The 16,027-nt window shown below is 43.8% G+C and overlaps 1 protein-coding gene across 4 annotated transcripts in view; it reads left to right on the top strand.

The window, feature by feature from the left end:
- CACNA1H (calcium voltage-gated channel subunit alpha1 H) overlaps window positions 1-16,027 on the top strand; it is a 731,062-nt gene that overhangs the window by 658,370 nt on the left and 56,665 nt on the right. For all 4 annotated transcript variants that reach the window (XM_069210130.1, XM_069210129.1, XM_069210128.1 and 1 more), the window contains exon 28: window positions 4,014-4,092. In XM_069210130.1, the coding sequence (XP_069066231.1) occupies window positions 4,014-4,092 (79 nt within the window). The remainder of the gene's footprint in view (window positions 1-4,013; window positions 4,093-16,027) is intronic.

The following is a 16,027-nucleotide window of genomic DNA, read 5'->3' as shown; positions in this document are numbered from 1 at the left end:
ATCACTGGAGTGCCCAAAAGCACAAGGTGTGCAATACTCAGAGACATGGCCAAGGTAAGAAAGGCTGAAAGACGACCACCACTGAACAAGACACACAAGCTGAAACGTCAAGACTGGGCCAAGAAATATCTCAAGACTGATTTTTCTAAGGTTTTATGGACTGATGAAATGAGAGTGAGTCTTGATGGGCCAGATGGATGGGCCCGTGGCTGGATTGGTAAAGGGCAGAGAGCTCCAGTCCGACTCAGACGCCAGCAAGGTGGAGGTGGAGTACTGGTTTGGGCTGGTATCATCAAAGATGAGCTTGTGGGGCCTTTTCGGGTTGAGGATGGAGTCAAGCTCAACTCCCAGTCCTACTGCCAGTTCCTGGAAGACACCTTCTTCAAGCAGTGGTACAGGAAGAAGTCTGCATCCTTCAAGAAAAACATGATTTTCATGCAGGACAATGCTCCATCACACGCGTCCAAGTACTCCACAGCGTGGCTGGCAAGAAAGGGTATAAAAGAAGGAAATCTAATGACATGGCCTCCTTGTTCACCTGATCTGAACCCCATTGAGAACCTGTGGTCCATCATCAAATGTGAGATTTACAAGGAGGGAAAACAGTACACCTCTCTGAACAGTGTCTGGGAGGCTGTGGTTGCTGCTGCACGCAATGTTGATGGTGAACAGATCAAAACACTGACAGAATCCATGGATGGCAGGCTTTTGAGTGTCCTTGCAAAGAAAGGTGGCTATATTGGTCACTGATTTTTTTTTTTTTGTTTTTGAATGTCAGAAATGTATATTTGTGAATGTTGAGATGTTATATTGGTTTCACTGGTAATAATAAATAATTGAAATGGGTATATATATTTTTTTGTTGAGTTGCCTAATAATTATGCACAGTAATAGTCACCTGCACACACAGATATCCCCCTAACATAGCTAAAACTAAAAACAAACTAAAAACTACTTCCAAAAATATTCAGCTTTGATATTAATGAGTTTTTTGGGTTCATTGAGAACATGGTTGTTGTTCAATAATAAAATTAATCCTCAAAAATACAACTTGCCTAATAATTCTGCACTCCCTGTAGTAGTAAATTCATTACTGCTAATCTTTGTCAGGAACAGGTTCTCCTGTGCTTAATTTGTGAAAAAATAAAAGCCCGGGCCCTAGTCAGGAGGCCACTTCAACTTGCACCAGCCATTTGCTCCTGTCATTGCTGCCTATGACAGAACCAAGCAAACAAACACAAATGACAGACAGAATGCAGAACCAATCAAACATTCACCCCCCAATTCACAGATCTGGGATTAATCCATCAATTCTTTTGCTCGCCAAGCCACCAAGTTTAGACCTAGCCATATGCAAATCAGTCTTGACCTTCTTCCATATGGGGACAGCCCGAACTGCCAGGTCAGGTCCTTCCTGGACCAGAAACAAGGATCCTGAGACCAGTTTCAGGGAATCACCCTTCATCAACCAGGCTAGCTTAAATCCAGTGGCATAGTGAGCCTGGGCCCATGTCTGGGCATACCCGGCGCACTTATAGTAACAGAAGCAAACAAACACAAATGATGGACGGAATGCGGAACCAATCAAATATTCACCCCCAGTCATGAATCTGGGATTAATCCATCAATTCTTTTGCTTACTAAGCCACCCCGGTTTAGACCCAGCCATATGCAAATCATTCTTCACCCTGTTCCCCATGCGAACAGCCTAGCCCAAACCGCCAGGCCAGGTCCTCCCTGGTCCACAAACAAGCATCCTGGGCCCAGTTTCAGGGTATCACGCTTCATCAGCCTGGCTAGCTTAAATCCAGTGGCATAGTGAGCCCGGGACCCACGTCTCGGCATACCCAGCGCACTTATAGCGACAAAAGCAAACAAACACAAATGATGGATGGAATACGGAACCAATCACACATTTCCCCCCAGTCACAGATCTGGGATTAATCCATCAATTCTTTTGCTCATCATGCCACCCCAGTTTAGACCAGCCATATGCAAATCAGTCTTGCAGTCTTGGAATATGAGACTTTTAAAAAAGGAGCAATGTGAGCAGGGATAGCTCTTGCCTGAAAGCTTTTCCTGACAACAAAGAATGGATTGTACAGCAGCACAAGATGTAAAAGGAAGTCCTCAGGACTTTAGTTTGGTTATTTTAGGAGTCTTTATTAATCAAGAATGGGATTATTCTTTACATTGTGTTATCTACTGATAACACACAGGTGAATCAAACTGATGAAGAAAATAACATTTTTTTATTGATGCACTTAGAATTCCTCACTGCCTGACAAAGGACTTGGAAAGTTTTGTCTCTTGGTTTGTCTTGAACCACTGGTCCGGAAAGCTGTTTTGTTGGTAATAGCCTGTCACAGACTCCAAAAGGCATAGGGGTCAGGTTCTCGCAGTAAAGCCTGCTTATCCCTGCCAAATACCTCTCCTGTATCTGGAGAGTTAAGAAGGTTCTGAGACAGAGGAAATTGTGACCTGCTTTGAAGAAAATGAGTGGACTAGTTACAACTAGGCATTTCTCCAGGCTGCCTCTATGAAAATGTTCCCATATGCCTCAGCAGAGCAGAAACACCTGCAGAGAAAGCAAGTGGGTGCTGCCGAAGAGCAGTCCCAGGAACCAATTGGAAATGGAAACGTATCTATTAACTTTGAACTGGGGTTAGAAGAAACACTCCTGTATAACCTGAATCAGTGGTGTCTGGGAACTCAGTCTAGAACATCAGCAGACTTTTGGGATTAACAAATGGAAGTCACAATTTAAAAGGTGGGATTTCGGAAATATTTAATCTTCAGAAAACTTGCAGAAGGAGCAAAGCCTCCCCAAAAAGACATAATTTCAGTGGCTTTATCTTACAATTTTTATCCTCCTTGACACTCTCAGGTGCGAAGATCTTAGCAACAGCGAGACTACTCAACAGATATGTTTGACTTTATACAACCCTTCTCGGTATAGCGTTCAGCCTTGATGGGCAAAAAATTTGGTAACTGGAGAAGTTTCTAAGTCGGAAGGTAAAAGCTTTGACCAATTCTAATCGCTCACTTGTGCCTGGCAGCATGTCAGTCAGGAGTTTTGGCAGTCAGGAGTGCTTATGTCTTGGGTTACCACACCTCACAATCTCACATTAAGTTGTCATTTCCTATTATTTGTATGGGGTAATTTCTGTTTTTGTAACAATCCCTGAAATCTACACCCAATTATCACCATTTTCTGTGTCAATTTACTTTTTGTGTTTTCTATTTTTATCTAACTTCGTTTAGAAATGTATTTCTGGTGTGTTGTTTCACATGTACCAAGTTTTTTTTTCGGAGGAACATCATACTGCTTGTGCATATCTACCAAGAGAAAGTTATGGATTCCTCACACAGCCCAGCACTCCTTTTAGGGACCAGGTATTTTTGGCTTTGTGGGTACACACAGCCACAGCTGAGATCAATTCTGTGGTCTCTGTTCCCTAGTTTAACAATTTAATCTCCTACACCTACTGAAGTCACATACTGAATCTAACCAACATTATAGCCCCTCATATGAAGACTGTTGCCTGTAGCCTTGTAAAATTGCATTGTTGTTGAGTTGTATAAGTGGCATGTGGTTTGCATCAAAGATGCTAGACCGTGATTCCGTTTTGTCGGGGAATGGGAGTGATTTGTTTTGTTGTTATCATGCTTTAATGTAGTTTGCCCAGGGATTCTTACCAAAATGTTAATGCAAAGTTGATCCTTTCAAACGTGTGTGCTCTTCTGATATTTCCTACAGTCCTTTGATTGAGTAAAGTTGTTCCTCATAAAATGCTGAGTACAGTACAAATATGTTATATTTAATATTTTCAGCAGACTAGACCACAATCTTTACTATAGTTGATGAAAGTTTAGAGTGAACAAACACCCAACTGTTCGTTACAATAATGCTTCATGCCAATGGAACATATCCATGAGGTTTATGCACCCTGTTTCATTCATCATAGAACCCAACTACACCTAATTCTTCTTCTTGCTTTCTCCTTGTGTAGGTAGGAAACCTTGGCCTACTTTTTATGCTGCTGTTTTTTATCTATGCTGCCCTGGGAGTGGAGTTGTTTGGGAAACTAGGTGAGTAATGCTTTATCTCTGTTCACACAGCATCTTTTTCCTCCAGGTATTCAAATCTGCTTGATCCTTTCCTGTAGGCAGCCTTCACCTGGGATGCCACTGTAATTGCAGGCAAGAGCTTTCCCTTGCCTTCAGGGTTTCACTACAAAATTGGCGGCTGTGATCACCAGGGGACACAGGCAAATAGTAAGCTATCCGCAGCACGCTAATCATGCGCGGGAGATGGACTTGTGAGCCGCACATGGAGTAGGCAGATGGGATTTAGTGAACATTGGCGTAACATCTTAATTTGCAGCAGGCACTGTCAACAAATAGTCTTTAGCTTTTTGATAGAGGAGAATGATACTTCTATTAGGGTAACAAAGTGGATTCCACCATACACATCATGTCATGCTATTGATTGACTCATCCTTTCTCTGTTATGCTGGGAAAATACTTCGCAATTCTATTGATTTTGTATGAAAAATGATCACTGCAAAGCCCTATGGCTCGCAAACAGCTATATATATGTGTGATTTTGTGTGCCTTTAAACAGGTGTATTTGAGTGTGTGGGGTTGTGCCTGTGTGTATACGTGTTTTAGTGTGTTTCTTTGTTTATGTGTCCCTTGACAATTTATGTCTCCTATCGAGCGCATGAGACAAACTATGGGTATATTAGGTCATATGTGGGAAATGTGTTTTGGGAGGGGGGCTTCAAAATTCCCTCAAATTTCATAAACGTTTTTTAAGCGTTCAATTTAAAAATAGTGCCCTTACCATAATATAGAAATGTGCGAATGGATATCACTACACATTAGAAAATGTACTCATCAGTGAAGTCAATATACACAATATTTGGATAAAAAAATGTCTTTGTGTTCATGCCAAGTAAAGTGTGTGCGTGTGTATGCGTGTCTGGGTGACTCAAGATTCTTTATCCTTTTGACTCACCTTATGTTGATTTTTGGAAGAATATTTTAGGCCTGCTCTCAGTGAGTCCCACTATCTCTCTAATGCCAGAAGTTGGAAGTGATATTGGCAGATCAGTGGTGGGTGTTATGGTGTGAAATGTAGAATGTGTAGCCTGAACTTTCTCTTCTCCTACGATAAATATGTTGCCAGTAACTTACCAATATTGGATAATGTTAATGATGGCTATAATAGGGCATAGCATCCTTAACAAAGCAATCAGATGGAAGGTTGAATATCTATACAAACACACTTTATTTTTAAAATTTAAGATTTTCCATGTTTCATTTATCACTAAAGCATTTTTTAGGGGTACCTGAAAAGAGGAGGTACATTCCCAGTCATTTGCAAGCAAATAGATGAACTTAGGCATGAATGTCGTGCGTAATGCGAGAGGTCTGGGTCCATGATTCTATCTTTGTCAGCTATATATATTTCAGTTATACCCTGTCTTACATCTCTGTATTACATTGCAGACCTCGTTTTGGATATTCACTGTCACTGTCCCAATTCATTTAATCATTCAACACATCTGTTAGAAATTGGGCCTCTAGTTGGCAGAGATATGCACCCTGTCCAAGTAAGGACCAAAGTCCTAGTCAGGGTAACTCACAACACAACCTAAATTATCCTGTGCTCACCTGCTGGTAGCTTGGCACAGAGCAGGCAGACAGGCTTAATGCAGAATGCAATGTGTAAAGCATATGTGCAATAACTCACACAGTAACTCAGTGGAAACACCACAAGAAGTACTCCACACCAGTTTAGAAAAATAGATAATCTTTTTCTGAATCAAATAAGACCAATGCAAAAAAAATCCAATTTGCACAAGTCAAAATATGACTGTTAGAGGTTTAGGTAAGTCCTAATCAATAGGAATCAATGGTTGTATCTTTTTCGCACAAATTACCTGGGATGCATTCAAAAATAACGACGCAGAGGGCCACAGAGGAGGTGATGCGTCGGAGAGTAAAGTGATGCATTGATCCTTCCAAGGGGGTGGAGGTGATGGGTCGATTCTTTCCTCGCAGGCAAGGTGATGCGTCGATTTTTTGGTGCACAGCATCGGCTCCTTACTGAGGTACAGGGATATTTTGACACCCAGGGGCAATGTGTGGAAAATCCAAAATGTGCTGCGATGATGAAACAGGTGCAGCGTCAATTTGGTAGGCGATGCAGCAATTTTTGAGTCGCGAGACAGGCGCTACGTCGATTCTGCAGGCAATGCATCGATTATTGCAGGTGTTGTGACGATTTTTCAGACGCAATGGATTTTATGTCTCTGGTGAAGTCTTTGATGGCCCTGAGACTTCCTTAACATGAGGCAAGCTCAGTACAACCCCCTGGAGGTCACTTGCGGAGGAAGGCAAAATCCTTCCAGCAGAGTCATGGAGCAGCAGGGCAACAAGCAGGAAAGCAGTCCTTCCAGAAAAGCAGTCCATATAAGTCCTTTGGGCAGCACAGCAGTCCCTCTGACAGAGTCCAGGTGCTGGTCCAGACGTGTCTGATTTTAGGGGGTCATGAGCCAGTAGATATACTCAAATGTGCCTTTGAAGTGGAGGAAACTTCAAAGAGTGGTTTCAAAGTGCACTAGCTTCCCTTTCAACCCAGTCCTGTCTCCCAGGAAATCTGTGGGGGGTTATCAGTCCTTTGTATGAGGTCAGGCTACTAACCTTTGAAATGTAAGTGAGAGCCCCTTCACCTTTCCTCCTGAGGAAGACCCATCAGTATGCAGATGAACGCAGGCGCAGTTGAGTGTCCTGTGTTTGTGGCTGTCTGGGTGGAATGCACCAGGAGAGCAGTCAACCAGCACAAACCAGACGTGGATTGGAGGCAGGCTGTAAGGCACTGAGAGCAGTGAGAGTAGAGAAATGCCTACTTTCTGAAAGTGGCATTTCTAAAATAGTAATGTTAAATCCAACTTCACCAGTACGCAGGATTTCTCACTACCATTCCAACCATATCAAACATTACAATGCCCATCCTCTCAGCTCAGAAATTACCACTTAACAGTATATAAGGGAATTTCTAAAGTTGACCTATGAGTGGAGCAGGCTTCACAATAGTGAAAAACGACTTTGGGATTTTTTCACTACAGGGGCGTGTAAAACTTACTAGTACATGTTCTGCCTTTTACTTATACAGCACCCTTCTCTCTTGGATAGTTAGGGCCTTCCTTAGGGGTGACATCTATGTAATAAACGGGAAGTTTAAGGTTTGGCAAATATTTGTACATGCCAGGCAGAAGTGGCAGTGACACTGCACACACAGGCCTTTCAATGGCAGGCTTCAGACATGGTTAAGGGGCTACTTATGTGGGTGGCACAATCAGTGCTGCTAGCCCACTAGTAGCATTTAATTTACAGATCATAGGCACATTTAGCACACATTGCTAGGGACTTACAAGTAAATGAAATATGACAAATGGGTATGAGCCAATGTTACCACGTGTTATGGGCAGAGCACATGCACTTTAGCCCTTGTTAGTAGTGGTAAAGTGCCCAGTGTCCTAAGGCCAACACAAATGAGGTCAGGAAGGCAAAAGGTATAGGGGGACCACTCAGAGTGGGCTATTTTCCAACACACGTGTCCGTAAGTGGTGCACAATGGATTGGATTAAAGACGTGTCACCTACATACAGGTAGGGTATGCTATGTTGACGTGGGTTTCCGAAGGAATCTAGTAACAGTATTATCTGAAATTTGAATTTTAACATCTGAGGCAGATTTACTAGATTTACATGCAACACAATGTAGTAAGAGAATTGCTGTGCTGCATTGTGTGACAGGGAGAGGGCACGAATGCACCATATCTACTAAGAGATGACCCTTTTCTGCTCTCTCCTGCACTGGCACACTGAGACCCATATTTATACTTTTTTTGTGCCTCATTTGCGTCACTTTTTGATGAAAAAAACGGCACAAACTTGCAAAATACAATTGTATTTTGTAAGTTTGCGCCATTTTGGCATCAAAAAGCAGCGCAAATGCGATGCTAAAAAAGTATAAATATGGGCCTGAGTGCAGCCTAGCATCAATGCAGGCATCCTTGTACTAGGGGATGAACGGAGTTTGCAGAGTTTTACTCTGCAGAATTCTGCAGAGTTACATAAAAACTGTGAGATTTGATGGAGTTCCGCAGGTGGAATATGGGCACGTGGAGCTGCTTGCACTGATGTTTAGTGCCGGGAGCTTCTTCGCACTGTGAAATCAGCTCAAACTGCACCACTTGGCACGCCAGATGGCACTGCTTCTTTCTGCTGCTCAGGTAGATTTCCAACTCAGAGTGGGACTGCCTGTCTTGAAAAATCTACTGTTCTAGTGCCTAAAAATCACACAAGGGGACGCAAGTTCTCACTCGTGCTCGCCAACTTAATGTTGGTGAACCATGCTCAAGAAATAACTCCTACGTGCTGTGTTTTGCAGAGCTTTGTTGGAACTCCACACTTCAAGTGGAACGCGGATTGGGCAAAACTCTGCGAACTTCACCAGTGGGGCAGAATTTTTTGCCCCCCTTACATTTCAACATGGTACAAGGATGCCTGAGTTGCATGCAGGATTATTTTTGTGCAGGAAGGAATACCGCACAAAAACAATCCTCTGAGGCTTTTTCCTCTTTCTGTGCGTGGTGCAGAATGTAGCACACTTAGAAAGATGAAATTAGATGCAAAATAGGCATATTTCTTCTTGTTAGACATCACCTGGGAAGGAGTAGCACTTTGAAGCTTTCTCAGGTTTACTAGTCTTACTAAATCTGGGAATGCACCAAAATTCTTGGGATCACCCACGCTCCACCCATGGAACGCGCACTTAGAGCAGCGTATTGCAAGGCAGTGACTTGCGCTGCCTTGCTTTACTCCAGATTTACTAAACCACAGAAAGCCACCAAGTCGTCCCCTCATCTGTATCAGGACACACTCCCATACAAATGAGGAAATACTCACTTTACATTTCACAGAAGCCAATGTTATCCCAAACTAAATATATTACAGAAGGGGTTGTGTTGGCATCTGCAGCCCCTTCTCTATTTCGTTGTACCTTTCAGTGTGGGGAGTTTAATTGGCTTAGAATCCAGGCAAGAAGAGACTGGTTCGGTGAACGTCAATTTCAGGGATTACACTCTTTCATGGAGGTAGATTCATTTCTAGAACTATATTGGCCGATGTCACACTGATAGCAAGAAACACTTTTTTTGTAAAATATGGTTGCTAATATGAAAACATAAAGAGTGGCAATCGTTTATGAAAATGAGAAAACCTTGTGATGCAAAGCACTCTGCCAAGTAAAATTAGCATTCACTGCCATATTAACATTTAATTTTAAACATAAAATGAGAACCTATAACAATGAATCAGTCACCACTATAAACCAGAATATAATAAATACGTATTTTAGTGCTGAACAAACTAAATATAAATCTCTAGGTAACGTCCTTAAAATAGATCTTCTCAATTACCCAGCACACTCAGAAATTTAACAAGATCACTCAATACAGAATAAAGCAAAATATGGTGCATTTCGGACCTGAAAAACAGCATGTGTTAAATATTTTGGATGCATCAATAAGAAGGGCTTCGGAAAAAATGTGAACAGTGCAAACCGAGCAACTACAACACAAGGTGATTGCTTTAATATACATACAAACCCAACGTGTAATTGGATTTGTAAGGCCGTGGCCTTGAGTGTTTTCACCGGTGGAAGGTCACAAAGGCCTTCAAAATATGAACACGAAATTGTGATAGAAAATCTCTCTTTTGATAAAAAACAAAAGCATCATAAGTTATAAGTAGCTTCCATACATCAAATAAGTGACATTTTACACTTAAGATTTGTAAGTTAATAAGGTGGGCAAAAGATTACATAACCAGACTTAAATATGATATAAATAACTAGAGAGTTATTAGGATATGGTGGGTGGGTCACGATACAGTTGGGTTGGCGAAGGCCCCGCCTTATCATACCCCGTGGCAGCTCATCTGTCAGATTCTCACTGGTATGCTTTTTTTGCCAGAAGTACTAGCCCAACCAAACAGGAGCACATTCGGCAAAAATGTATGCTGGGCAGGCCTCCATGATCTGGTGGTTTGCTTGGTATGTGTTTTGCATTTCAGAAAGAAACTCCCTAACGCAAGGAGGTTAGCTTCAGAAACACAAAAGCTATTGTCCCCTATGTGCTTGGAGATTTCGAGCTGTGCTTCAGAAATATAGTCGTCATTTTTCTGTTTACATTTGAAAATCAGTCTCCAAATACATGTTATAATGCACATCAGTCTGTGTGACATCAGACAGTTAAGTAAGTAAGGGCCATATGTACGAACACATTTTCCCTTTGACACAGAATGGGAAAAACCCTTTGATACATCTGGCCCTAAATCACAAAAATACGTCCTCTTCATGAGAGAGCACATAAATCCACATCCATTCATTCATAGTTTCTCACTTTGCAACAATAAACATGCATCCATTTTAGACAAACACGTCTGCAGGAGGCTATGTGGCTTCATTCTTCTTACCAGTCATGTTCAAGCTGTCATCATTTCACTGTGTTATGGATTCATCATTTCAGAGATGAATGCTGTGTGTTTGCCATATCAAAGTGCCCCACTGGACCGATAAGAGGTGAAAAGGCCTTAGAATTCCCAGAGTGCTTTCGATAATCAATTCCCAAAACGTTTGAAGCACAGAGCTTCTGTTGCATTTAAAAGCATCATGTTGGAAATTACCATCTTTTGCTGTTTGACCTTATTTGTTAGCCATATAACTCTGTACACTTTGCCCTCCTAACTAGCCACAAAGTGCTTGTGTTCCCCCCATATACATGATAACATTGGTACACACCATAGTGGCATGTTTAACCTACCTAGAAATCCCTAGTATATGCTACCAAGAGCATCCAAGACCTGTAAATGAAATATCACTAGTGGGATACAACACACGCAGTTACACCACCAACCCTGTCCCAGGCCTACCATTGTGGTCTGACAGAGAAGCTTTTAATAGCCTATTCTACTAGTCAAATTAGACTCATTTGACATGCCTAACATTCCATTTATATGCTAATTGATCACCTCTAAGATAGGCCTTATGCCAGAAGGGCAGGGTACATGGCATTTAAAAGTGAGATACATAAAAGTATAATGTTCCAAATGCTGTTACAGCGCGCAAGCCTAAAAGCTACATTCACTGTGTCACAGCTGACTGCTTGCATAGAAAGCCACCGGATTATATGATTACACCTTATAACGCTTTTTTGATTTGGAAATAGCTAGAGAAATATTTCAAGGGCTCCTTTAATTCAATTTCTTGGTAAAGTCAAATTGTATTTAACTATTAAGCAGAGGGTATTTTAGAAAAAATACCCATCCCTGTCTAAAGCCTCTAAAAGCCCTTCTGTAAGTATTACAACTGTTACCTGGCCACTGATGCCTACCTGCCATGAGGCATGAATTGTTCCCTGGGCAGCCATAGAGGGTTTCGGTGTCAGGAGCTGTTCCTTGACAGGTTGGCTTGGGTCCTGTGCCCGGGGACATAATTGTCACAGGCAGGTGTAGGCCATGCCTGGGTCTTCATCTTCTATTGTCTTGCTGGTCAGGCTTACATCAATCTCTGGGGGAGTGGGAGCTGCCCCAGAACTTGTTTAAGGTGACCACAGGGCAGGGGGTTGCCTAGTTCCACAGCCACACCCCTGGGTAGGCACAAGAACCTATGACCAATGAAAAAAGGCTCTGCCTATTGTATTTATAGAGAGAGGGCACTGTGTGGGTAGTTTAGAGTAAAACCCACAGAAAGGGCTGAAAAAGTGGGTAGAGTCAACCCTGCTTTTATTCCATTGGTTAGGGAGTTGCCAGGAGTTTTCCCCACTCATATTCTGGCACCTGGCATAAATGTGGCAGCTCCACTACCCCTCTTCAGAACACTCCTCAGAATACTGCTGGACATAAGAAAGATTCAGTAGAGGGCTACCCTGCTGCTTGAAGAGCTGAGAAGACTGAACCTACTTTCCTTTTACCACAGACCCCAGAAGTGACTCTAAGGGTCAGAAGGCAGATCTCATGTTTGGGCTACAGCGGCAGAACAAACATCAAGAGAACTTTTTCCTGCACCCACATTTGGCCAGTTGCAACTGGACCTGCCCTGGACCCTGCTGCTAGTCTCTGCTGGAGTGAGTCTTGACCCTCAAGTGTTCTACTCAAGGTCCTGGCCCATGTGCACTCCTCCTGTGTGACCCTAAATCTCGGGACTTGGAAAGGTTTTGCCAGCTCTTTACCTGGAGAACCGTAGGGACGCCGGGACTAACCTGCCCAACCTATCTGACAAGGGTGCATTGCCATCGGGCCTAACTTAGCTGTAGATTCCTCTATGTTCTCCACTTGATGCCTTATTCTGTCAATGCAAACCCTCTTCGGCTCCAGCCTGCTGCCTTGCATAAAACCTGAGCTCCGGAACAGTTTCTAATACTGGCATAGAAAGCTTCACTAGTGCCTCCATTAAAGGAGTTCCGATCAACGCTGAAGGCCTCTGGGCCAAAAAACTTGAACTTTTCCCTCAGTGAGTCTTTCTCACCTAAACCAACGACTTCACCAAGAACACGTGCCAATGCAGGTTTCCATTCTATTGATAGTGAGCCCCTTCCCTTGACTCCAGCAAACCTCCTAGTTTGACTGAGTGCTTTTGATGTGCATATAATTTCTAAGTGCAAAGGTAATTTTTTGACAGGGATGAACCTGGTCTTTGTATACGACCCATGTCAATTATCAATCAATCAATCATACTTATAGAGCGCAACTACTCACCCGTAAGGGTCTCAAGGCGCTAAAAGGGATGGTCCTCTGAGCTTCAGTTGAAGAAGCAGGTCTTAAGGTTCTTCCTGAATTGAGGCAACAATGGTGACTGCCTAAGGTGAAGAGGCAAGGTGTTCCAGCTCTTTGCTGTGAGGTAGGCGAAGGATCTTCCTCCAACTGAGGTCTTCCATATTCAGGGTATGGTGGCTAGTGCCTGTTGAGCGAAGAGGTCTGGCGGGGTAGTAAAAGGTGATGTGGTGGATGAGGTAGGTGGGTCCTAGGTCGTGGAGCGCCTTGTATGCGTAGACAAGGAGTTTGAAGTTGATCCCTTTCTTGACGGGGTGCCACTGGAGGTCCCTCAGGTGTCTGGTGATGTGTTCACAGGATGAGCCTGGCAGTGGCGTTTTGGATGTGCTGTAGTTTCTTCAGGTTCTTCTGGGTGGTGCCAGCGTAGAGGGCATTCCCATAGACGAATCTGTTTGTGACCAAGGCATAGGTTACTGTTTTGTGACAGTGATTTGGGATCTATTTGAAAATCTTCTGGAGAAGTTGGAGTGTGTGAAAACAGGAGGAAGCGGCTGAGTTGACGGGTCATGGTGAGCTATGAGTCTAGGATGAAGCCGAGGATGCAAGCGTGGTGTGTTGATGTGGGTAGGGTGTGCAGCGGGAAGCAGGCCACCAGGAGTCATTCCAGGCTGATGTGGAGGGTCCCAGGATGAGGATCTCAGTCTTGTCTGAGTTGAGATTGAGGCAGCTGTCCTTTATCCAGGCAGCAACGGCTTCCATCTCATTGTGGATATTCTACTGGGCAGTTGTGGGGTTTTCAGTCAGTGAGATGATCAGCTGAGTGTCATTGGCATAGGAGACAATGTTCAGTCCATGGTTCCTAAGGGTGGATATGAGTGGGGCTATGTAGATGATGAAGAGTGTGGGGCTCAGGGAGGAGCCCTGTGGAACTCCACAGCTGATCTCTGTAGGTTCTGACAGGTAAAGCAGGAGTCTGACTCTCTGTGTTCTGCCGGTCAGGAAGGAGTGTATCCATTGTAGGGCTTTACTGTGGATGCCAGCTCTGTGGAGTCTGGAGCAGAGGATGTGATATGAGACTGTGTCGAAGGCGGCCGATAGGTCCAGTAGGATGAGGGCTGCTGTTTGGCCGCGGTCGAAGAGCGAGCAGATGTCATCTGTGGCAGCAAGGAGGGTGGTCTCCATGCTGTGGTTACTCCTGAACCCTGATTGGGAGATGTCCAGGATGCTGTTATCCTCAATGTGTTTGCTGAGCTGCACATTGATGGCCTTTTCAATGACCTTGGCTGGGAAAGGCAGCAGAGAGATGGGGTGGTAGATCTTGAGGTCCAAGGGGTCAGCTGTAGGTTACTTCAGGAGAGGGAGAATCTTGGCATGATTCCAGTCTTCAGGGAAGGTAGCCGTCCTGATGGAGCAGTAGAGTGTGGCGGAGCTCAGGTGCAATGGAGGTGTTGGCTTGCAATGGAGGTGTTAGTTTTGTTGATGATGTGGTGAGGACAGGGGTCCAAAAGGGCTTTGGAGAGGATGCTGCCCATGATGGAGCAGGTCAGGTTCCATGGTGAGGGTGGTCCAGCAGTGCAGGGTCTGTGAAGGTTCAGAGGGTCCGAGCTGAGGGGTTATTGGTGGGCTCGGAGGATCTTGGTGTCCAAAGCTATCGTTGATGTTTTTGATTTTCTGGTGGAAGAAGGTGGCTAGCCTGTCACAGAGGTCCTGAGATGGAGATATGTTTGCCACTTCAGACTGGGGTTTGGCGAGCTCCTTGACCACGGCAAAGAGCTCTTTGGTGTTGTGTGTGGTGGCGCTGATACAATCCTGCAGGGGGTCTTTCCTGGTGGATCTTATGAGGTGGTGGTGGGTTTGATGGTGGATTTGAAGGCCAGGAGGTCGTCTGGGGACTTGTTGTCTCTCCATCTTTTTTCTAGCCATCTGCAGGTGCACCTGGAGTCCTGGAGTGTGGAGGAGAACCAGCTGGTCTTCTTAAGGTTGTGTTTAGCTGAGGTCTTTCGGAGTGGTGCTAGGGTGTTGGCGCGTTCGAAGATCCATTGGTAGAAGTTCTGTGCTGAGATGTTTGCATCTGTGACGAGGGGAAAAGAGACTTGATGAGAGTGTTAGCGAGCTGTTCCTCAGTGATCTGGTTCCATTTCCTGCTCATGGAGTGGACAGTGCGGTGGTGGATGGTCGGTGTGGTGATGGAGAAATGAATGCAGGCGTGGTCAGTCCAGTGTAGAGTGGAGGTGTTGTCGACAGAGATGTTGTTGCTGGCGGAAAAGATGGGGTCGAGAGTGTGACCAGCTATGTGTGTTGGCGTGGTGACCAGTTGCTTGAGGCCTATTCTGGCGAGGCTTCCAGGCAGGGAGGCAGTATTGATGTTGTTGTGTACCATCACAGTCAGCCTTAAAATGTACCCTTGTCCCAGTCTTGCGCAATCAGATGACCGCATTTGGTGCTTAGCAATTTCTGGCACTCTTTTTGACTTGAAATTGAGAAAATTCATAACTCCAGTTCTAGTGATTCGTTTTTTTGTACTTCTGGTGTCTGTTATTCATTAACATATTCTCAATTTTTCAAAATTTATTTGAGATTTTTCTTGTGTAGCATATTACATTTATTACTGTTTTAGAAGTGCATAAATACTTCTCTTTTTGCCTTTACATTAAGTCTGTGTGCTTTGTACTGTAGGTCTGTGCCATTGAGCTCAGGATGATTTAGTGAGTCAGGGGTTCACCCTGACAAAGGATTGTGATTGTTACATGAGTTGGATTCTCATCCCTCTGAACTAACCCACTTTCTTACACATCTATCATTCAAAGAAGTAATGCTTACATCAAGCACGGATTTCTACTCAAACCATATCTGGATACTAGTAGATAATAGCCAGAATCCACACCAACATTCAACTTATATATGTCAGTTTATGTGTAAGTGTTCACACCAATGTTTAACTATTAGTAGCGCAAAAGGTGCAGTGACACCAGGCCCGGAGGTCTGCACAGTGCAGTGAATCTTGATGTTTACAGTAATCTACTACCCAAAAACCACTAGGTCATTTTCTTTGTTTGCACCAAGGCCTATGGCACCATTGCTATGTCACTGGCCAATGCTCACTCATAGACAGCCACTGTGATGACACAGGATCAGCAGAGATGTGTATTCAGGGTTTGAAATAAGAATTCGAGGTGTGT

The sequence above is a fragment of the Pleurodeles waltl genome, chromosome 10 (genome assembly GCF_031143425.1).
Source record: "Pleurodeles waltl isolate 20211129_DDA chromosome 10, aPleWal1.hap1.20221129, whole genome shotgun sequence".
Taxonomy (NCBI): Eukaryota; Metazoa; Chordata; class Amphibia; order Caudata; family Salamandridae; genus Pleurodeles; species Pleurodeles waltl.
Note: the sequence above shows the minus strand (reverse complement) of the source record. Positions and strands in the feature narration are given on the sequence as shown.